The sequence below is a fragment of the Phocoena sinus genome, chromosome 1 (genome assembly GCF_008692025.1).
Source record: "Phocoena sinus isolate mPhoSin1 chromosome 1, mPhoSin1.pri, whole genome shotgun sequence".
Taxonomy (NCBI): Eukaryota; Metazoa; Chordata; class Mammalia; order Artiodactyla; family Phocoenidae; genus Phocoena; species Phocoena sinus.
This window is the reverse complement of record NC_045763.1, coordinates 130,093,962-130,117,315: the sequence shown is the minus strand read 5'-3', so window position 1 is coordinate 130,117,315 and position 23,354 is coordinate 130,093,962. Positions and strand designations below refer to the sequence as shown.

Genomic DNA, 23,354 nt, shown 5'->3' with positions numbered 1-23,354 from the left:
AATTCTAGATAAGTTTGCTAATTTTCTTATGTTTTTGGTGCCCCAGCTATGCCGGTGCCCTCAGCAATTAAGTGTTTGATTTGCCTGTCAGGGACCAAGATCTGAGGGCTGAATCATGTAGCTGTGTACTTCTTGTGGCTGGAAATGTTCAGATGAGTTGATGGCCGCTGTCAGGGCACTGTCCAAGAGATTACTACTGTTGGACTGACCTCTAAGCTCCTATATTAGTTTGCTGGGGCTTCTGTCACAAGGTACTGCAAACTGGGTGACTTAAATGACAGAAATTTATTGTCTCACAGTTCTCAAGCCTAGAAATCTGAAATCAAGGTCCTGGCAGTACTGGTTCCTACTGAGGGCTATGGTGGAGAATCTAGTCTAGGCCTCCCTCCTTGGCCTGTAGACGGCTGTCTTCATCTTCACATGGAGTTCCCCTTGTATGTATGTCTGTCTTCAAATTTCCCCTTTTCATAAGGACACCAGTCATATTGGATTAGGTGTCCACCCTGTTCCAGTTTGACCTCATCTTATCTTAAACAATTACATCTGCAATGACCCTATTTCCAAATAAGGTAACATTCTGAGGTACTGGCGTTTAAGACTTCAATATATAGATTTTGGAGGGACACAATTCAATCCATAACAGCTCTCTTCTAGCTCTAAAATCTATGTTTATGAGCCTTGGCGTATGCTTAAGTTTTGTTTTGTTTTGTTTGTTTCCTTGTCAAGTGGGACGTTTGCTTACTGCAAGGTAAAACCTCTGCATATTTAGGACTCTGGTTCTTGTGTGAATAGAAATCCAAGAGGCATAGCTGACTGCCCTGCTGTGGCTGATTATAAATAAATCAGGGCTGGGCAACCACATTCAGGGCCACTAAACAGTGGCAATATAAAAGCTCTGAATTCAGAATCTTGTCAGTATAAAAGTTCTGAATTCAGAATCTTGTCAGAAGTCATTCTGAACTCCAAATAAATTCTATCTGTTGGCCCCAGGGTCTATTTGCCCTTTGGCACCCTCAAAGAACTCAGCTAAATCAGTGAATTTGCTTTCTTCTTCTTTTTTTAAACTTTTGATCTTTCGTTTATTTTAGTCATTATTTTTTAAATTGAAATATAGTTGACGTACAATGTTATCTTAGTTTCAGTTATACAACATAATGATTTGACATTTGCATACATAATGAAATGATCACCATGATAAGTCTAGTAACCACCTGCTCCGAAGTTATTACAATGTTATTGACCATATTCCTTATGCTGTATATTACATTCCCGTGACTTACTTATTGTGTAACTGGAGGTTACTACCTCTTAATCCTCTTCATCTATTTTTTTTTTTTTTTTTTTGCGGTACGGGAGCCTCTCACTGTTGTGGCCTCTCCTGTTGTGGAGCACAGGCTCCGGATGCGCAGGCTTAGTGGCCATGGCTCACGGGCCCAGCCTGTCTGTGGCATGTGGGATCCTCCCGGACCGGAGCACAAACCCGCGTCCCCTGCATCAGCAGGCGGGCTCTCAGCCACTGTGCCACCAGGGAAGCCCCCTCTTCACTTATTTTATCCAACCTCCCACCTCCCCTCCCCTCTGGCAACCACCATTTTGCTCTCTGTATCTGTAAGTCGTTTTCTGTTTTGTTTTGTTTGTTCATTTGTTTTGTTTTTTAGATTGCACATGTGAGATCATATGGTATTTGTCTTTATCTGACTTATTTCACTTAGCATAATACGCTCTAGGTTCATCCATGTTGTCGCAAATGGCAAGATTTCATTCTTTTTTATGACGGAGTAGTATTTCATTCCATATATATATATACTGACTTAGAGGTCAGTCCAACTGTCCAACAGTATATATATATACCACATCTTCTTTATCCATTCATCTATCAATGACATTTAGGTTGCTTCCATATCTTGGCTATTGTAAATCATGTTGCAGTGAGTGTAGGGTGCATATATCTTTTCAAATTAGTGTTTTTATTTTCTTTGGGTAAATACCCAGAAGTGGGATTGCTGGATCATATGGTAGTTTTATTAATTTTTTGAGGAACCTCCGACTATTTCCCGTAGTGGCTGCACCAGTTTACAGTCCCAGCAACAGTGCACGAAGGTTCCCTTTTCTCCACATCCTTGCCAACACTTATTTGTTGTCTTTTTGATGATGGCCATTCTGATAAGTGTGAGCTGGTTTCCATTTCCTTGATGAGTAATGATGTCAAGCATCTTTTCATGTGGAATATGCTTTCTTCTTGATACCGTGTGTCATTTTGTATGATTTATAGGACAAAATCTCATTTTATTTTAGGACTTAAAGTTTCAGAAGTGCGTGGCCCTCAATCAGGCATATGTGGAGACTTTATCAAGCTATAACGAAATGACTATTGATAATGTGAACATGAAATTCGTTATTCTTGTATACGGCAGTGTTATTGATACTAAGACAGAGGTACCATATCTTGCACCTTGCATTTTACCTAAGACCTGTGAACAGGTAAGGAGGATCATTTCTAAAGAGTCATTTGCTTTTCATTGTGCCCCATAAGTGACTTTAAAAACCAACCACCTTAAAGAGAAATTTAACCTAGAAAGACCCTACAGTTCTCACCTGCCCTTAACAAAACAGTCGAAATGTACCCAGGGCTTCTGTGTACTGTTGTATAAGTTGTGCCCCGCACAAGAGTGTCACTGAGGGACAAGGCGGGCAGGAATCTGCCTGCTCTCTACTTGCCAAGCTGTTTGCCCTGGCATGGGCTGTGCGTCCACAGAGGAAGGACGGGGTACACTTTTCCTAGTTCACGCCAAGGCAATGACACTGCTTGCTAGCATGGCTCTGGAAGTTACCTGCGCTGGCTGATAAGAAGGGAGATGCATTGGGGCCATGTCACTTTGCTGACACATTAGGGGCTAGGGGCACAACTTGATAGAGGGCCCTGGGCCTCATCATTCCACGCCTCTGTAAGGAAGGGGGAAGTGTGAACACCTGGGACAAAACAGGGGATGGGAAGAGTAGAAGCCAGGTCCCTACTGGGCCAAGCCATGCTGTCAGACCACAGGAGTGATGTGAGGACAGAGCCCAAGAATGAGCAGGACCAAGAGGCCATGAAAAGAGCTGACATCTCTTTTTTTTTTTTTTTTTACAATTTTTTTTTTTTTTTTTTTTTTTTTTTTTGCGGTATGCGGGCCTCTCACTGTTGTGGCCTCTCCCATTGCGGAGCACAGGCTCCGGACGCGCAGGCCCAGCGGCCATGGTTCACGGGCCCAGCCACTCCGTGGCATGCGGGATCCTCCCAGACCGGGGCACGAACCGGTATCCCCTGCATCGGCAGGCGGACTCTCAACCACTGCGCCACCAGGGAAGCCCTGACATCTCTTTAATCTGGTAAAAAGTTTGGGAGAGACCCTTTCTGCTTGTTCAGGCTGGGAACGTTCACTAATTTAATGAAATTTTACGTCCTGGAGAAGTTGGTAAATCTCCTAAAAAGTGCATTTACCACTTTCCTAACCAGCGTTCTTATTTTGTCAACTTCTCAACAATTCAGAGGGTGAAGGTAATTTAAATGTTTTTTTAAAACAGAAAATGAAAATTTAGCTTTGAAACAAGGGGTGGGGAACAGTGGGAGCAATCCCACAGTTTAGTTTAAGACACTAGAGTTAGGAGTCAGGCATACTTGGATTTAAAACCTGACACCTGTGCCCACTAGGTGTGTGAGCAGAGGAAAGGTGCCTTCTGACCCTCAGTTTCCTCTTAGTAAGATGAGGATAATAGCAGCAGTCGTCTCATAAGGTTCTTGTGGGGATTCAATGAGATAATATGTGATAATATCTAGAAATTATCGATAGTTATAATTGTTACTTATGTATGCTCCTTGCATTCTGGGAGGGCAGATTCTGTGGCACATGGGGCAAAAGCTTGAGGAAGAGAGCTCTTTTTCCTATCTGGGAAGGCTGGGGCCTGAGCCCTTGAATGTCAGTGTCAGAATAAAAGTAACTCAGTGGATGCTGGGGATTCCATTTTCCAAATTCGTTCCAAGTAAGGTGTAGAAATTTCCTTTCTGATGTTTACAAATATCCAAAAGATAACCTCCTGGTCCAAGACTTTTTGAAACAAGGTTAAAGAGGATTTGAAATGAGAGAGATAGAGCTTAGGTTTTGGCTTATTTCTTATATTCTTTGGAAAGGTTAGGAAGCAGCCATCTTAGAGATCAAAGAATGCTCTTTTGACTAATTTTGACTTTTCTCCTTTAGGTACAGGGAACTTCAGATTTAAGCAAGCTGCTGGTTATCCAAGCACCTGTGCCTGCCCAAAATAATAATAATGCCAAGGTCATGGGTAAGGGGTAGCCCTTTAGTAGTAAGAAAACCACTGAGAAGGAATTTTGTTACATGTAAGATTGATATTCTAAGAAAATGGTTTGAGGGTGTTGTGTGGGTTTATCATCCATCTCCATTCTTGGGCCCTCCCTGCCTGCCACATTGCTTCTGGGAGGTCACATATCAGAGACTTCCAGACACTGAAATCCAGGTGGCTCTTACTCTCTCTCGTGCCTTTCCCTCCACAACCTTGTGGGAGGACAGCAGCTTCTACCTTGTACTCTGATCCTGTAGGCTGGAGCCCCGTAGTGCTGTTGGGGGCAGAGCAGGAATGGGGAGGGGATAGACTCACACAGCAGGCCCAGGTGCGGGAGCCGGTTTTCTCTCAACGACCAAAGGGAATATAGAATCTGACCCATGCTCATTGAAAGCCACGGTCATAGCCACAATTCAGGTGACTTGCTTTGAGGTGCACTTTGATAGTCACTAAGTAATTATTGTCACTAAATGCATATTAGTACCCAATTGCTTATATCATGGTGCTAAGCATACTATAAAGAAGACTAGATAGGAAGGCCTTGCTGTAGGGAAAATACATTCAAGATCTTTCACTCAGTGCTCAGCATCCTGCCTTACCAAGCCTAGTGTCACCATTTTCCCAACTACCCCAGCTTGAAAACACAATCAACCTTGATTTGCTCCTCTAATTAGCACCATCCCAGTGCTTACAGTTCATGTAACCTGCTAGCTCAGGCATTCTTAATGAATTGTTAATTTGTGGGGGAGGTGGTTACGTGATTTCAAATTGTGTGCATAAAGGGCACATTTTATCAACAGTTTACATCTCAGTGTTGCTCATTTGCATAATTCTTATAAAATGCAGCACCACAGTATGCTGCTGGGCACTGTGCAAAGCACTAGTTGGTGAGTGAGCGAACAAGGCCTCTGCCCTTGTCAGGAGGAGAGATATTCAAGAAGTAATTTCACTTCTCCCCTAGAAGCAAATTCAACCTCAGACATTCTTACAGCTCACTTTGCATGCCCTGTTCTGGGGTCATATGCAGCACCATGATATTGGGAGCTCCCTCTGCTCCTGGGTCTCCTGTCCAAGTTGGCTAACACTGAGGTGACCATCACCCCAGCCTTCACAGTGTCTTTAGGTCTGCCACTCTGCTACTTCCCCAGCATTCTTGGGGCACAGGAGTGTATGGCAAGGCTGGGAGCCCAGGGTCTAATGCCAGCCCCCTTAGGGCACCCTGAGGGCTATTTTAGAGTGAGGGAAATATATATCACTCTGCATTCCCCGATGTGTTTGGGAGGAAAGTCACAAATGGTAGGCCCATGGACTTGATCCAGCCAGTACACTGGATTTGGCCCACATACATGTTTTCTTTTAAAATTGTCAAATATGTAAACATCCAGAAATTTCACATTTAAAAAAATCCAGATTTTGAGCTTTTCTTGAAAAAAAAATCAGAAAGTCTGCCAACCCTCAGTCCTCATATCTACATGTGGCAACAATCAGACAGAGCTGAGCATCTCTGGCTCCTACAGGGGAAGCAGATGCTCTAGGGTTTGCCTCAGTCCACTCCCTCTTGTGTTATATCCAAACCATTTTGTTTGTGTGACCTGCCTCTTCTCATTTGGGTTTGCCAGCCCTTGTATTGGACTTTTGGGAGCCTAGTAACAAATGTCCTTGAGGGAAAAAAGTAAAAAGCCTGTTTGAAAGGGGAGAAGAGAAAGGCGACACTTACAGGGAGGAAGTAAGTTAAAATTTCAAAATATCCTCCTGCTACCTATACTCTTAAATTCCTAATTCAGTTTTTCTGTTTAATGCATTGATTTGGATTGGCTCAGTCAACACCGGTCTTGGAATGACCAAGAGAGACTATCACTGGAAGAGAAAAAGTGAGGTAATAAACTTGACACTTTGACTAGATTTTTCTTACTGTGAATATTAAACTACACAGCGAAAATAAATTGTAAAGTCAAGTAGCAACATGTAGGTGGTGAGAAAAATGGCAGCTCGTTAATATGGGAAAATTGGGATTAAAGTTCACCTGAATTACTTAACAATGAAAATTATAGAATATTTTTGAAAACTGTAATTTTGCCCTAGCCCCCCTCTCCCAATTTCCCCCCTCCTGACTCCCTTCCCCCCTGATATTTAGTTCAAAAGTAGGGCTATCTGGGATTAAGGATGGGGAGGGCCATTCACCATACACACAGTTAAGACATTAGTATGTAAATATGGATGCTTCTCTCTTTGGAGTGCGCATTCCCATGGATGTGTGGGTCTCTCTGGGGGGTGGGTGGGTGGGGGTTGGGGTGGGGTGGCGCACAGGTAGATCACGGGCATCTTCCTAGGGTATCAATTTTATTTGACAGTCTTTCAAAGGGAGAAGTTAACTCATTTTGCTGTTAGGTTACTTAAAATATTTTATATTGAAACAAACACACTATGGAGTAGGATGACAAATTTGTGTGAATTTAAGATGAAACAAGAGACCTCAAAACATTTTATTATGGAGAGTCACTTATGTGTTGCCCTGACATTTTTTCCTAGTTTCCTCAGCAATCAGAGCTAATTTAGAAAAGTTTGAGAAGTGCTGGAAGCCAGGCCTAGAGTTGGGGAGGGAGAGGGCTGGTAGAGGCAAATCTGGTGGGGAGAAGGGTAGCCTGCAAGGGGCGGGGGTGTCTCTGTGAGGGCCCCTAACAGAGTTCCCTTGGGCCAGAGCCCACTCCTGAGTGGAGTGGAGGAGAAGACAGCTCTGACAGAGCAATGGGCGATAGGCAAATGCAGAAGTGGGCCAGGTAGCAGTAACGGTGCCAAGAATGGGCTTCAGGGGCCTTCAGCACCCTTCCTCCCCCAGTTGCCAAGTCACTCCAAATACACGTCTTCTAAGGAAAAATGATGTGCTGTGTAAAGGCAGCTTCACGAGAAGTCCCTTGGCCCACCACATCCCCAACCAGATAGCCACCCTAAGACCCTCCTAATAGAAATTCTGGTCCTGCCACTCTTATTTATGACAATCACGGTGGTTTGCAGTGTGTTTGTTGGGGGAAGGACAGTGGCATTGACCAAACTGACAGTTCTTTGTTCCTTTAAACAAAGAAATTTAAATCTTTTTAGGCGGTCTTCCTCGGCCATCCTCTCCTTTCTTAAAGGGACCCTATTTCACAAATGGGGAACCTCACTGGGAGTCTAGTGATTTGGCTCCTCACTTTCCACTGTCTTTTCCAGGCCCCATTATTAAAAAAATGCTCATTCCAATTTAGGAAAAAAGTCTCCAACTTACCTTGCACTCAGTCACAAAGTTAACTGGAATTCAACTCTCCTAACATTGCTCTTTAAGTGCGCCTTTGATACACTACTCTAATTGAATTAATGTATCTCTCTTTACAAGATGATGTTTGATGGTATAGAGTTGCACATGTACTTACTCAAAGTCCTTAATATGTAAGATGTTTTAAAGGGAGTGTTCCAGATAATGGAAACTTTTCAGTAAGTTTTCTGATTGCACTTAAGTTTTTTTCTGAAATGCTCATAGTCAAATATTTTACTTTTGACTTTCTTTTATAGTTGGAAACTGGATCCCATTTTAGAAAAGGACGTTAATGGCACTTATGTGATACCTGGAGTCAGGTTAAAGACCGAGCTAATATCCTGACTCAAGTGCTGAAAGATTGCCTGGCAAAGAGTTTACTTAGAAGTTGCTAAAACAATTTACTGCTGCATTTATTTTACAAGCAATTGATGGACTGCTGCAAAAGCTCTAATTTTAAGTAGTTGCATTATACTTAAGATGTTCGCAATTCCTCAGGATAATGTAAGATATCCTAAAGCTTATGGCCTAGCAAATGAAATCCTGCATCCCGCTGAGAGCAAGTTATAATAGAGCAGGAGTTATCAAAGCACTGTACAATTAACATACTACTATCTAAAGCACAGGACCTATAATTTTGATTTGTGGTATTGCTACAATTAGTGCCTCCCTAATGTTTTTCAGAGTAAAATTATTTCCCCCATCCCCAATTTAGTAAATATTGAAAAATGGAATAGGTTCCATAACTTTAGTTATTGAAAGCACAGTTTAGGAGAAGTTAACAATCTTACATTGCATAGTACTGTTTGATATCACTTTTCATTTCATTTTAAAAAGTCAAATAAAATAGAATTTTATGATCTGATTGTTTATTTAGAATCTATTATTCCTTTTCACTTCAACAAGATTTTAAAAGAATCTACTCCAGTATAAAATAGTTACAAAAAAATAATAATGATCCTCTACTCCAGGGAAAACCATAATAGAAGTAAGAATAGAAGGAAACACAAGAGAAAAAGTCAAGCCTTTTACGAAACTTCTGGATACCTAGAATAGGGCAGTATTTCTCAGAGTGGCCTGAGGAGCACCTGTGTGTCAACAAATGTCAGGTGTGGCTGCACATTACAGACCCACAGGACTGCCTGGCTGTTTAAGGAAGTTATCACAGACCCAGTCTCCTTGTAGCCTCCTTCTCCTTTATCCTTGGCCTGTGACTTTTATCCTCAGGGTAGCAAAATGACATCTGTAACTTGGGCATCCCATTTGCTTTTCAGTGAGGCAAGGTGCTTTCTCTTTATTAGGCTTTGCCTTTTAGTCAGGAAGGGACCCCATCCCAGGCCAGCACTATCACATGACCACACTGATCTGTCATCTTGAGATGAATTTTAACTGGCACCTCAACTTGCCACCATTAATACAGGCTGGGTATTTTTCATAAAGAATAAGGGGAAACGGATATTGGGTGAACTGCAGTGTCTGCTGCACTCTACATCACAATCCCATACCTGGTATAGGGTTGTTACAGATGAAGAACTTCTGGCCATCTGTAGACTCCATCTCTGGGGGTAGGCCCCTGGCCTGCACATTTTAACCCATTCCTCATGTGACTTAATGCATACTGAAGCTTGAGATGCCTAAGGTAGGGGATAAAGAAATAGCAGATAACAGATGTCTGCTCTACAGTCTTGCTTGCGAGGCACACTGCCATGTATTTGAAACAGCTAACGGATACTTCATTCCATGCATATCAGTTAGGATGCTTTTGGCCTCAGGTACCAGAAAACCCAACTCAAAAAGGCTTAAACACTAAGGTTATTATTTCATGTAATAGAAGTCCAGAGGTAGGACAGGTTCACAGTTGTCAGATTCAGTGAAGATCATAAAGAATCAAATGTTTTTCTTTCTCTCCACTTGGCTGTTGACCTTTACAGCCTCATTCTATGGCTGGATCCCTGCTCCCAGGCTGTAACTTGGCTGCCAGCAGCAGTTTAATGTTTTCTTGTTCATATTCAGTGTGAGAGAGAAAAATGCCTCCCAGTCGCTCTCCTGTGAGAAAGAATTCTTGCAGAAGCTCTGATGGTCTTCTGTTTGTGTCTCAATGCCCATTTCTGAGCCAATCACTGAGAAGAAGGTGGCAATGACCTTAACTAGTTAATCCACCCTTTAAGCTTGAATCAAAGCTGTGCTTCCTCAACTTGCATTGCCCCAAAGTGGAGGGGTCAAATGGAGTAAGTCACTGTGCCAGTTCACTGCATCCATTTGGCATCTTGACTTGGCCCTTTAGACACAGCCATTCTGGCTCCTTACCCTTTCCTGAGCTTCTTAATGCATATTCCTACCCTCAGGGTAGAGGTTGGAGGGGAGGTCAGACTTCTGGCAAGACCACACAGGAGCCTCAAGTTGATCACTTTGCTAATCTTAGATGACCATCTCTTCTAGCCAGAGCATTTGCTGATTGTCTGAGAAGGCACATGGTGGACTGCCTCTCAAATTCCTATGCTTCTCTCATAGCCACAGTGGCTGTATAATTCACTTACAGTTAATAAATCTTTGGATTTATTAAATCTGTTCTCCCTGTGAAAACTGAGAGCAACAATCCTGGAAAGGGGAACTCTCCTCTCCAAGCCCCATAGTAAATTAAGAAGTGTACTTAGGATCACTTCTACCCTGGCAATGCATATGCATTATGTAACATTTTATATTTAGAGAAGAATACTTTCACAGTCTCATGGCTTCATGGCTGCTTCATGGTAGAACCAGAAATCATTTTGCGGGTACATGACCTCCCTTTTCCTTGAGCTTTTCAGCGTTTTCACAGTGGCAGCACCTATGTGGGTCGAGTAGATATAGCCCAACAAATTTTGGGTGCCTGAGTGAGTGATAAAAGGGGCAATAGATTTATTGGGGGAAGAACTGATAATTTGATTTTGAATTTATAAATTCAATGGCCAATGTTCCATCGATCAGTAAAGATAAGACTCTAGTTTGAATAATTAATGTTGGAGATTTAGACTTTGAATTGTCACCATAAAAGAAAGTTGAAGCGAGACTCTCCGAGAGACAAGGACTGAAGAAGGCAAATAGCCAAGGGAAGACAGCAGTGCGGAACCTCACAGTTAGGGAGGTGACAGAATGCAAGGATTCAGGGATTAGTTCAGAAGAGATGTGCTAAGGAGGACCAGATAGTCTTGGTTCTTTAAGGCCAAAACATGTAGTGACTTGGATAAGAGGTGACAGCAAGATGATGCCAGTCCTCTTAAGTCTCTTTCAGCCCAGCATTCACCAGGATATAATGTAACTTGGAATTTTCACCTTCCTTCTCAACCTTCTTAGTGTCACTCAAATTTTACATGTGGAGAAATCAAGCAAACTAAAAGCTTACTGACTTCTCTAAAACATGGCACCAGGGACCAGCTTTTACATTATTATACTCAATAAAAGTATAGAGGGCTACATGCAAGAGACTATACCAGGTATGGGAAACTTCCTTCTAAACCTAGGACTTAGCACAGCATAATAAGTCTGAGAGACTATGAGTTCAGAATACTTAGCACTCTTTCCAGAAAAGCAAAAGATGTCCCATTATCCTCAAGATTCATTTTCTTAAATCTAGGAATCCCATTAAGGTATCAGGTTAGGAGACTTCTTTGTAGCAGGGGTCACAAATTCCACAGGACCCAGGCAAGTAACATGAAGGAGCAAAGTAGGCCAAGAGATGGGGTGGAATACATTTTCTTTTCTATTTTTTTCAAAGCAAAGGAAACACATTTTATTTTATTTTATTTTTGGCCACACTGGGCAGCACGTGAGATCTTGGTTCCCCGACCCGGGATCAAACCCGTGCCCCCTGCAGTGGAAGCGCGGAGTCTTAACCACTGGACCACCAGGGAAGTCCCTGGAATCACATCTTCATCAGCCGCTCCTCCATTTTCATTATATGAAATTTTATGTATCTGTCTTTGGAGAAAAGCATCAATGTAAAATCTAGCAAGGAAACATTTGCCCTCAGGACACGAGTCCGAACTAGTACTTGAAAATGTGACAACAGAATTTTCTGATCACGTTTTAACAAAGGATTTACTTGCTGATCACTAAGAAGTAAAATTCAGAAAACAGTCCCCCTCCCCCAATGCAAGAATAAATCTATAATAAAACATTTTCAGTCACCCTCTCTCCTCTTCCCAAGGTGTGCCCTTTCATGTGCACTTCATCGTAGAGCCAACTGACATCCAGAAATACTCTGAAAGGCACCTGGCACTGTCGTGTTGCTCATGCCTCTGGTACACCTCCCTGGCAGGCAAGTGGAACCTTTTCTGTAGCTTCCCACTTTCAATAGAAATTTATTGAAAAGTTTTCTTGATAGCAAAATACTTAAAGATTCCTTCCCCCTGCTCATCCTTCAGTTATCTACTGGAAAATTACAGAATTGAAAAGGTTTTGCCCCCAGTTGTCATCAAAACATGGAATATTGAAGAACATCTGGGTTACTCTAAGTTCTTAGGTTACATACGTAGATATGTACAGAGGAAGCTGAACCCCAAGTTCTATTCCTTCCCAAAATGGGTAACAGAAGAGAGGATTTGAACAGCCGAAAAAACCTGATACTCATTCTATGATGGAGCAAAGCAGGCTTTTTCGACCATAAACTGATACCACCTTGTTGGTCATAAACCCTGCAGAGATCCAACAAGATGAGCCTCAAATTTCAAAGAGAGTCAGCAGAGAATGTTAAGATATATGAACAGAAGAGAATGCTGCTAAAGGCACAGAGCAAAGAATCCCAAGGAATTTGTAGTGCCATTTTCATTTAATAAGCCAGTAGTATAGCAACCTAAAGACCTTGGCTGTGATCATACCAGGATGTTTTTACAATATTGCTGCAGGAAAACATGATGGGCAGCTGGCATCCTCTGGCTCACGGTGCTCAGTGAGCAGCTCCAGCACCAACTCTGTGGAGAGCCAGCTTACGGCTGGGGGGTGTAGCGGAGGTATTTCTTGCCAGATGGGAGCTCTTTGGTGAAGACTCCTTTAGGGAAAAGTTTTTTGGCTTCCTCTTCAGGGATGGTTGGAAGGACCATCACGCTGTCTCCATTCTATTGAAAAGACATTGTGAATGGTGAAATTCAATCTTATAGTGAAGGCTAAAGGTAATAATTAACTTTAGAAAAGTAGCTACGGTTGCTGATGAGAATAATCAAATCTCCTTTGCTCTATCCCCTCTGAGGAATTTTGTTTTCGCAAGTTGATCTTTGACACTTTGGGAAGGAAAGTATTTCCCCACCTTAACAAGAGATAGTCCTGTTTTAAATCTAGTAATGGCTTGCCACCTAAATCCTTATCATTGCCCTGGTGACTGAATCTGGCTTCCTCTCCCATCCCCGGCCTCTCCCCCACCTCCTGCTGCTGCTTTTCCAGCACGGCGGCTCTCCTATTCCTTGAACATGCCAAGCTCACTATTAGAAAAGCTTCTTAGCTGTTCCTTCAAGCCTGCCGTGCTCTTCCCTCCTAAATATGCGTGACTTGGTCTCTCACTTTCTTCATGTCCTTCCCAAAGGTCCCTTCAGAGAAGGGCCTTTCTTGACAGCCAAATATAAAACCAACCCTCCCACCTGTGCTCCCCTTCTCCCCACCTCTCCTTGATTACTCTCTGTCGCACTTATCGTTACCTAATGTACTATAAACTTGTTTATTGTTTGTCTCTACCAACTGGAATTTAAGTTCTATGAGGGCAGGGACTTTACACTGATTGTTCATTGCTGCATCCCAGTGTCTACTGTCTGCGCTCAATAAACATATGGTCAAAGAATGGATACAGAATATAAATGGTTTGCCTGTCAGAAGAAACAAAGTAACAAAACCAGGTGTTCAGGTTAGCATATTAAAAAAATGTAGCAATGTTAAGACACTCTTGTGATATTATCCATGTCCTACATATGTCAGGAATCTTAGAGATTAAAAGTTCATGAACAGGTTTCAGAGAATTCTACATAGGTTTAAAAGACTGAAGCTTAAGAGAAATGAAATGTTTCAAGACATTAATACACCACATAGGTTTATACTCACGACTTAAGTGGCCAGTCTAGGTTCTGCTATAAATATTTTGCCATCAGGGAAGAGTTAAAGGTTTTTTAAAAATCCTTTTACTAGGAAAAGGAATGATTCTGACCAATTAATCTGTCCAAATAATCTAAAAGTTAGAAATACAGGGAGTTTGTATAAAAGGGGTTAAAGACCCTGAAAATGGGCTCTCAGCAAATCTTAAACTCAGCCAGGAGGAAAAGCCCTCCCAGTGTACTTGCATGCCAGAAACAAGAGCCCCACGTAACACTGACCCTGGAGGTAGCCACTGAGAGACTGGCCCCACAGGCCTTCCAGGCAAGTTGGGTATCTGCCCTTTTAACATCTTTACCTTCCAATCAACTGGGGTGGCAACCCTCTTTTCTGCTGTCAGCTGCAGAGAGATAATTACTCGGAGAATCTCATCAAAGTTCCTGCCAGTGGTAGCCGGGTAGAGGATGGACAGTTTTAGCTTCTTATCAGGACCAAAAATAAATACCTGCAAAGCACACAGACACATAAACAGGAAGAACTCTTCGAATGTTTTTGATACTAAAGCCCCTTAGAAGGCTCTTAAGTCATTAAAAACGTTCAAGGGTATAACAAAACAAAACAACAACAAAAATCTGCAAATATCTAGAAAGATACACCAAACAAACCGGGTGGCTGGAGTAGACATGATTTTCTCTCCACGTTATAGTTCTAAACTTGAAGGGAATTATATTTGGCTCTGGCTGTCTCAGCAAGAAAAACTGATTTGCGAACTGAATCCAGGAAAGGCCTCAGGAAGGTACTATGTTAACTACTGAGATTATCATAAAAATAATACTAATGGGAGTTGATCCCGGTCCTCAAATTATATATTTTTGCAGATGTGGGAATAAGTTTGTTCTCTAGTGGGTAAGGACAGAACAAATAAGAATTCAAAACCAGGGATGTCTTACGAAGAAGGCTATGTATGACCCACCGCCTTAAAGAGTGGGCTGTCAGGAGGACTACAGAAAAAGATTTCTCAATTTTAGGTGACATCCTAGGATAACTATTTTTATGTATTTTCAAAAGCTGTGAATTAAGCAGTTTAAAAGTTTAGCTGAAAAATTTTACTTTGTACCAGCATTTAGATAAAAAGTGAGAGTGCCACCAGGACACTTACATCCTAATTGGACATAGTCCCCCATTTCCTTTAGTTGGTCCAAGCATTTACTTGGACATATGTAGCCTGGTCAGTCACAAGGACAATGTAATGGATGTATACAACTCACCACACGAGCTGTTACAGGCATGCCCTTTTCGTCCTTCTCTGCTGGGTCCAGCATGCCCAACTGGATGGCAAGGTCCCGATTCTTATCATCAATGATGGGAAAAGGTAACTTTTCTGTGGGCTCATCACCATTGTAAGCATTGATATCCTGAAATGCAGGGGAGAGAGAAAAGAGAAATCTAAACCAGGCATGTCCTCTGAATTCAATCAGTTAACAGTCATCGTCTTGTACGACAGGGAAGAGAGGACCATAATCATCATAATTTCTCTAAGCAATTTTAATAAGAAAATTAATGAATGAACACTCCTCATCCCAATTGCTCATTGACAGGAATAACGGTAGGGTGTAGTACTTAGGTTATAACTTAGAGCCTTCTCATGCCCAAGTCTCTTAAAATTCAGCATCGTTTACTGCTCTGAGAAAGCAGCATTAAACTCTTTAAAAGTTGAATAATCTAGAGTTAGACTTCAATCCAGGGTACGTATGCGTACCCAAATACTATAAAAACCATCAGTAACAACGAGTTCACATCCAGAAATTAAAGCACATGCAAAGATAATTTTATAGATCTGGCCCCTGCCTCAAAAGCACCCTGACTCAGACATTAAGCTACTGTAACAAAGATATTAAGACATGAAAAGAAAACACAAAACTTAAAGCAAACACAAGAATGGAGAGTTGAATATTCACTTCAAGGACAAGTCAAAGGTAAAAATGGGTGAAAAGGCAGAGGTGAATTTACACTAGGGTGAAATCCACATAAAAACAAAGCATTCCAAGTCTGAACTAAAGGACAATAATGTACTTGCTTCCACTCTCTATCCCTTCCTCCCCTAGTTAAAAACGTCATCCATTTTTCTATTCTGGGAAGATTTTTGGGGAAAAAAAAAATCTAGCTTCGTTATTTGATCTGGTGTTGACATTGCACTTAAGGTGGGCTAAGCATTATGGTAAGTACGTGTGGGATGCAGATGAGGAAGACACGGTTCCTGCCTTTAAAGGAACTTCTAATTTAGTTGGATGATTTCCATAAGAAGTAGCAACAAACGCAAGAGGGTAATATGTAAATGGCAAATGCTGAAGTACACCAGCATCCCCATTTGTAAGACTGCTGGAGTTAGGAGAGACTTCAAGAAAGGCGTATGACTTTTACCTGGGCCTTTGAAGGGTGGATAAGATTTTCACAGGGCAAAAGAAGGCATTCCAGGGAGGGGGAGCAATATTACTGAAACATGTAGGCAAGTCTGAGCATAAACTATTGACTGGCGAAAGAGGAATTTATCTGGGTAGAGTTTTAGGAAGTAGTGAAAAAGAGGCGTGAAAGCTGGAATAAGGTCGATTTATTATGTGGAGCCTTGAAAGTAAAACAGGAGTTGATGGCATAGCAGATATAGAACCTTTGTGGATTTCTCAACAGAGATGCCATAGGATAAAAGTAGCATTCATGAACTTTGAAATGGATAACAACAAATTTTAACATGTTTCTTAATTTTATTAGCTTAACTTCCCTTCTGCTGTCACTGGCGGTCTATCAGGTCGCCACAGCTAAAATAACAATCAATATGGTTTCATACTAGAGGCACCTTGAGGTTTCCTATGTAACCAGTTGTGTGTCAAAGTTTGGACACTGCTTCTGAAAGTTGGGACTTATTTCCTATTTAATGCAATCACAATTTTGAAAATTCTAAGGCACAAGCTCACCAGCGAAAATGAACCTGGGTGTGTTCCTATACTTTAAAGGGTATTATATAATTGGCTATAAACTCTTCCTTCAGCCACCTGTACTTGCAATGATTGCTCTGCAGTAATTCTCAACCCTGCCATTTGCATGATAGGCATTATATTACACCCATGAAAAGCAAAGAACAATATGCTTTGGCTTTATCCTAAAATCAAGCAAATTCCTACTCTCTATCATCTAGTATCAAAGAGAGTATTAGTTTGGGGTTCAAATCCCACTGCCACCATTTTCTTGCAGGGAAGTTTTTAGTGTGTCCTTCCAACTGCCTGGGTGAAAAAAGTACTCTCATCTGAAAAGCTGGGAGCAGGAACCATATACCTCCCCTACAGGGCTGCTCCCAGAAACTAACGAGAAACTGCCTGTGAGATACTGTGGAAATGCCAATGACCATTCACAGCCAAGTGTAAGGAATGAAAACAATCCACCTCAAGAAAGAGAAATGCCTTCCCTTTTCTCCTATACATGATTCTTCTAATCTCAGACACTTAGAATTAACTGGTATAAAGTGGCATGGGATGCAGCCCCAGGTGGCCAGCTCACAAGTCAGTACTACATCGTATATTCAGTAGCATGTCAAGTGCTCGACATAGTGCCTAGTGCACAGTAAGCATCCTTTGAAAGTTCCCTATCATTATTTAGTAGACACTGTAGCAAAGTCATTAAAATGCTCTCAAGTTAAATCTAGACCACCACATTTATTATCCAAGTAAATCCTTTTGTTGGGAGCACACAGGTCCTTCAGTTCATTCATCTGACAAATACAGACTGCCTGCCTGCCTAGGAGGTCCTGAGTACTGAGCACTGTTCCAGCAGTGCACGAAACAGGAGTCTGCCCTGCTGAGCCTCCACTCTGGTGGGGAGAAACAAAAAAACGAAATCAGCAATGTGCAGAGTATTTTAGACGGTGACAAGTGCTAAGGAGACAAACCAGGGGAGGATGGGGAGTACAGAGGGGAGTTATAATTTTAGATAAGGAGGCCAAGGGTGGCCTTAATGGGTATCATTTGAGTTGAGACTTGAAAGGTGTGAGGGCAAGCCACAAAGATACCTGGGGAAAGAGTCTTTCAAACAGGATTCTGGATATATTTTGAAGGTAGAGCAGGCAAGTTAGCTGATGAATCAGACATGTGAAGTGAAAAAACCAGAGGAATTAAGGATGACTCCTGGATTTTTGGCCTGAGCAACTACAAAAATACAGATGCCATTAGCTGAGATGAGTAAGACCACGGGATTAAGAACAGGAGCCCCGTTTTAGACATGCTGGATTTGAGGTGATAGGACATCCCAGGGGAGATGCTGTAGGCGGTGGTTTCACCAATCTGGAAGCCAGCAGAGTCTGGCCTAGAGATGGAAATTTGGGAATCATAGCATAGAGATGTGAGTGGATGAGTTTACCAAGGTGAAGAATGTAGATAAAAAGAGAAGAGGTCCAAGAAGTGAGTCCAGGGCAACTCCAGCATATATTCAGTATTAGGAGCTGGGAGATGAGGAAGCTCATGCTGCACATGAGCAGGAACAGCTAGAGAAGTGGTGTCCTGGAAGCCAAGAAAGAAGGGGGCTGAGAACTGACCACTGGATTTAGCAAGGTGGAGGTCACTGTGCAGTCCAAATCAGACTTTCAAATAATCAGTGAAGGCTGAATCTGAGCCTTACTTGTACCTTCACCTCAAAAAACCAAGCTACTCTATAAAATTTATAGCTTAATCTGTAACCTCAAAGTATATGCCAACGGGTACTGTACCTTGCTCCAGGCAAGATGGTCTTCAACACTGTCTATTGAAAGGGCAATCATCTTAACGTTCCTCTTGGCAAATTCTGGTGCCAGTTTTGCTGCTCTGCCAAGCTCCGTGGTACACACTGGGGTAAAGTCCCGAGGGTGGGAGAAGAGAATGCCCCATCTGAATGAAGGAAAAGAAGGTCACAGTTGAATGAAGAGATTATCACCAGCATCACGTACAATGAAAAATCACAAATCCTAGATCAAAAATGACTTTCTTTTTCAAATGAGTGCTTATGAAGACAATCACTTTTAAACTTTTCTGTTGAGGAATGCTTTTTGATCTTCTTATCTCCAGAAAAGCCTATGTTTAAAGCCCAATTCAATCAAAGATATGAAATTCAACATGATAAATATTTAAAAAGACTGTAAGGATGCTGCCTCCTTTAATAACTCTAGAGCCACCCTGAGTCCTTTTCAGCTAATAAAATCTGTGCTACTCAAACCAAGTACTTATTGAAATAATTTTTTTTTCTTTTTACTCTTTCTACATTTTTTTCTAAGCACAGATATGCTGACATTCACCTCCAGTAATGGATGTTCCAATATGCCCTGAATCTAGACCACTGCCTGACTACAATAATAAACAGATTATGTAATCTGAAATAAATAGGCTTCTATCCTCTATTTATATGTAAAATTAAAGCTGACACTTGGTTCTTTGAAGTGAACAGACATAAAAACTTCTGTAAAACTAGTTTACTGATCTAACCTGCTAAATAGGACACCCAATATTTGTACCCTGACCAAACAACAGCATTTTAAGAGTTTTACCTATCTCTTCATTTGCAGTTTATTATTCTTTTTGCGTTAGACCAAGTGGGTAGAAAATGACAGCCTCCAATGTCAATTTCTACAACTACAGATTCTTAGGGAAATACTAATATCTAAATCATCATTGCCTAAGGTTAAATTAGTGTAAGTTTTAAGCACATTTCAAGCTAAAAGTCACCAAGAACTTTGGAGTACTGTTTCCTTCTCCTGGGCAATAGAAACTACTCTTTCGACTGAACAGGAAAACCTAACACACAGTTTCCACACTCCTGTTGACTTAACAACATTAAAGCAGGATCCTAAACTAGTAGATGACTAACTCTAGCCTAGAAGCCAAGCTGACTTCCCTAAAGACTGCCAAGTTTTCTGAAGCACAAAGAAGAAAGCAGAGACAAGGTACCTAATTCCCGACTACATTTGCCACTCAACTCCCAAGGTTTCAGGAAAGGAAAAGACCTTCTTACAAAAAGGATGGATGGCCCTATGGCAAGACTGGGAAGAGAGAGGTAGTATTTTTAAGATTGTGGAGGGGTGTGGTATGTTTACTTTTGATAAAGGGCAATAAGACATAAGTATGTTTTGAAATAAGCTAGCTATGAGTAAAATGTAGGCCTTAGAGTCTGTGGTAAAGGATCTGTTTAAGGGTCAGATGAGACTTAAGGAGAGTCTCCAGAACTTGAGAAAAAATGAGCAGGGCACTTCTTCCTGTATTGTTAAAGAGGTAATTAATTAGAAAAATCAGGCATTCTCTTTCCATTGTGAATGAGGAGACTGTATTGCTGAATCATGTTAAGGAACTCATTTGAGGCCACTTCACATCCTCCCCTCTCCCAGAAGCCAAAACTCTAGTTTGCCACATGGCTAGGAACAGGATAAACTCTGGGAATGTCTTACTGTGGCCTGCCTCTCCTCTAAGTCTCCCTACTGCTGCTCTTCAGAGGAATACAATTACATTATCCCCTTTCCTTTTTCCTCATTTTCAAAAAACAAAAGGTTTCTTCATTTAAGGGAGGGGTCCGCACTCACTAACCCCCGGAAAACCCAAGGAAAACCCATGTTTTGTTTGGTGAAGATGTACTGTGAAGAAGCTGCTTATACCCCACACATACAGAAACAGTGATTGGGCTCAATAAACTCACTAAATGCAGCACCCAAACCCCTTAGTTGTTTCCAGTTGTCAGGGGCAGGGTAGAACCTGTAACGTTTGAAATTATTTTAATTTTCTCCAGAACACACCTGGATCAAAAATTGATAGTATGAATTGAAATCACATTAAGAATGGAGTTTGGAAAAATTATATTAGGCAAAAATCCACGTATTACAATGATATAAAGGGCTCAAACTTATTTTCGGGGTAGGGCGGGAAATAGTACTATCCCATGCCTGACCCAAGGCAGACTTGTATATTTTTGTTTAGATGCAGATAGTTTTCTCATCTTCCTACTTATGGCTCCCTGAGAAGGTACCACTTTTAGTCAAATTAAGATAGATCGAGGACAATAAATGACAACAAAAAAGTCCCAAACAAATAGGGTTAGCTTAAATAGTGACATCATTTATAACTATTGCTACAGTAAATATGCTTTATATTAATATTTATTTGCAACCTAAGAGTTCTGGGAAAACTTTGTTTTATGAGGGTGAGGGCTGTAGGCAGGAATGGGAAGGAACATTATCTGAAAATCCCATCGAGTTTTGGAGAAATACTAATACCTAAATTCTGAGTATGAGACTGGGCGTAGTCTGTATTTCTGAATTCTTTCCCTGCCTTTATTGCCTGAATGTTCCATTTCTCATCCTTTCTCTAGCCTAGTCCTCTCTTGCAAAAAACTTAGCTCTTCCCTTAATCAGTAGCTGGAAAATGGATTTAAGGGGCTGTAAGGGGTTGGTTAGGCCTAAGGTATAAGAATCTCTCCCAGGTGCTCTGCACAGGCCTGTCCAATCCTTGATTAATCTCATAAACTGCACCCTCTGTCTGTAATATATGTACCTGGACACTGTATATAAAAGGGATACAAAGCAAGAAGGAATTCTAACACCTTAGACCACAGTGTAGTGGGGCCACTGGAACTCCAGAACCATAATGTAACTAGACACATTTGGGATGTTTCACATTAAATCTAATCAACTTAAAGTTTGCTGATTCAGGAGCTGTACAACCACAGTAACGCCAATATACTCCTAGTCATAAAGGTATGATTGCCAGGCTACATCATGGGTCACCAATTTGGCAAGTCTACCTGAGGCTGGAAGCAAGGCAGAAGGGGGAAGGGGCAGTGAGAGGCACTCTGCAGTGAAAAAAAAAGGGTCTCAAAGGGGGAGGTACGGGTGTCCAGGTGCTTGGCCACTGCAACTGAACAACCTCAGAAAGCCCTTCCCTCAAGGTATTGCAAGTTCTGGAATGAAGGACACACACACATACAGTGTGTTCTGGGTTCCTCCCAAAGCTGTTATCAAATCACATTCTAGCAGCTGGGGGAGGTTCTGGACAAAAAGTCTTTCAGCCACGATCTGGCACCTGGTGGTTTCAAATTTTTTGTGCTGAGAAGACTGCAAATACCACTGCAGCAAGCAGAACCCTCACATAACACGCTGGGCCCTTCCTGAACCTTCAGCCAGTAGCAGTGTCCTCTGACTCTGGCCTTGGACACCAACCTTCCCCAGGGAGCAAATTCCAGAACAGAGGGAGGGAGGGAGGAGGTGCGACCCTGGGCACGAGTACCGGGGAACTGACCGCCGATGCTGCCCGGCCCCTGCCCCCTCCGGCCTTCGGCTGGACCATACTACTTGCACAGTTTACCAAACAGAGGCAAACAGACGAGCTCTCCTCCGCACCGGCCTCCCGAACCCGGGACCTGCGCGGTCCCAATTTTGTTCCCCTCCCCCTTCCTCACTCCGGAGCCGGCCCAGCCACGCGGGGGACGGAAGGCGAGAGAGGATCCAATGGCCGGCGGAGGGCGGGCCGGAGGATCGCTGCCAGCCAGCAGCGCTCGGCCGCCGCGGGGCAGAGGCCATACGACGAGAGGCACGTGCAGGAAGTGGTGCGGGGAGGAGGCGGGCGGCGAGCAGGGGGCTGAGCGGTGAGGAGGACGAAAGGGAGAAACAAGGGAAGGCACCTCTGAGTCCGGGCGTAACCCGAGGTCAGGGTAGGGTGAAGAGGTGGCCACTTACGAGTCTCCCAGATAGTCGTGGAAACGGATGCGGCCGATGGTAGTATTGGCCTCGAAGTTGGGAGCCTTGTCCCCGAGAAGGAGCCCTCCGGGCATGGCGGCAGCGGTGACACGGAAGGAGGACTAGGCGCAACGGCGACAACCACCAGCTGCCTGGTTCCGGCGCGTGTGCTGGGAGGCGGAATAAATGGGGCTTCCAGGGGCGGGACGGGAGGGGCGGGGGTGGGCGGGACCAAAGGAAAGCCTAGATAGAAGGAGTCCGCGGCGGGAGCGATGGGCGGAACAAGGGGCGGGGCCAGGCCGTGGGCGGCGTGGGCGGGGCCGCGGCTGGCGTGGGCGGGAGCGAGAGTCCGGAACCGGCGGGAGTCTGGGACTGGGCTAGTGGAGCACAGCCCTGGGCCGGGTCCGGCACCTCGCCAGGCCTCTGCCCTGCCGGGAGCCTGTGGACACTATCATTCTCTCCTCACGTGACAGGGGACTCAGTGACGTCGCCGTTTGGAGGCTTGGGGGTGCGTTCTGGGCTTTGGAAGTAAAGGAAGCGGAACGCAGTAGGAATGGGAGCCCCAAGGCGGACAACCGCCCTGAGGAGCCGCACGAATCCGCTGCTACCTTTCTGCACACCCACTCACGGCCGACTCCTGGCAGAGGGTTCTGGCGACCCCTGCACTCCCCGCTCTGTTAGTGTGAGCGTCTGGCATCCTGAGCGCCCCAGCCAGCCTAGCCATCCTGATTTCTGTATCAGAGGATGTGGCAAGACCCAAGCATGTGGGGCACCTTGCGTCAGAGGAAGTGGCTTTCTTGTTGCAGCAAAAATTCCAGCACCCATATCAGTAAGTGCTTGGGGGAATGTGACCAAACTTTAATTTTTATTCCACTCCCAGAGTTCATTATGAACCATAAGATATTCAACACAATTATCCTGAAGTTTAAATATAAATTTTAAAAC

At 43.1% G+C, this 23,354-nt stretch overlaps 2 protein-coding genes across 3 annotated transcripts in view; one reads left to right on the top strand and one right to left on the bottom strand.

Moving 5' to 3' along the window:
- The window catches only part of SLC9C2 (solute carrier family 9 member C2 (putative)), a 92,661-nt gene extending 84,666 nt beyond the window's left edge, over nt 1–7,995 (top strand). The window contains exons 24-27 of the mRNA XM_032636184.1: nt 2,296–2,481; nt 4,236–4,320; nt 6,159–6,214; nt 7,885–7,995. Coding sequence (XP_032492075.1) covers nt 2,296–2,481; nt 4,236–4,320; nt 6,159–6,214; nt 7,885–7,920 — 363 coding nt within the window. The 3' untranslated portion in view covers nt 7,921–7,995. The remainder of the gene's footprint in view (nt 1–2,295; nt 2,482–4,235; nt 4,321–6,158; nt 6,215–7,884) is intronic.
- Nucleotides 7,996–11,690: 3,695 nt separating this feature from the next.
- On the bottom strand, nt 11,691–22,596 carry PRDX6 (peroxiredoxin 6). Of its 2 annotated transcripts, XM_032636224.1 has the most exons (5): nt 22,410–22,592; nt 18,429–18,585; nt 14,947–15,093; nt 14,037–14,183; nt 11,691–12,720 (listed from the first exon to the last, which is right to left on the bottom strand). In XM_032636224.1, the coding sequence occupies exons 1-5, from the start codon at nt 22,502–22,504 to the stop codon at nt 12,592–12,594; spliced, it is 675 nt and encodes a 224-aa protein (XP_032492115.1). In that variant the 5' UTR covers nt 22,505–22,592; the 3' UTR covers nt 11,691–12,591. The 2 variants fall into 2 exon arrangements, with proteins under 2 accessions (XP_032492115.1, XP_032492107.1); XM_032636216.1 differs by having other exon boundaries at nt 12,416–14,183; nt 22,410–22,596.
- Nucleotides 22,597–23,354: the final 758 nt, after the last annotated feature.

Excerpts from the sequence above, each read along its gene's own strand:
- PRDX6 (XM_032636216.1), bottom strand. The coding sequence starts at position 22,504 with ATGCCCGGAGGGCTCCTTCTCGGGGACAAGGCTCCCAACTTCGAGGCC. Across the intron at positions 18,586-22,409 it reads CACGACTATCTGGGAGACTC|ATGGGGCATTCTCTTCTCCC; the intron begins GTAAGTGGCCAC and ends TCCTTCATTCAG. Across the intron at positions 15,094-18,428 it reads ACCATCTTGCCTGGAGCAAG|GATATCAATGCTTACAATGG; the intron begins GTACAGTACCCG and ends CCTGCATTTCAG.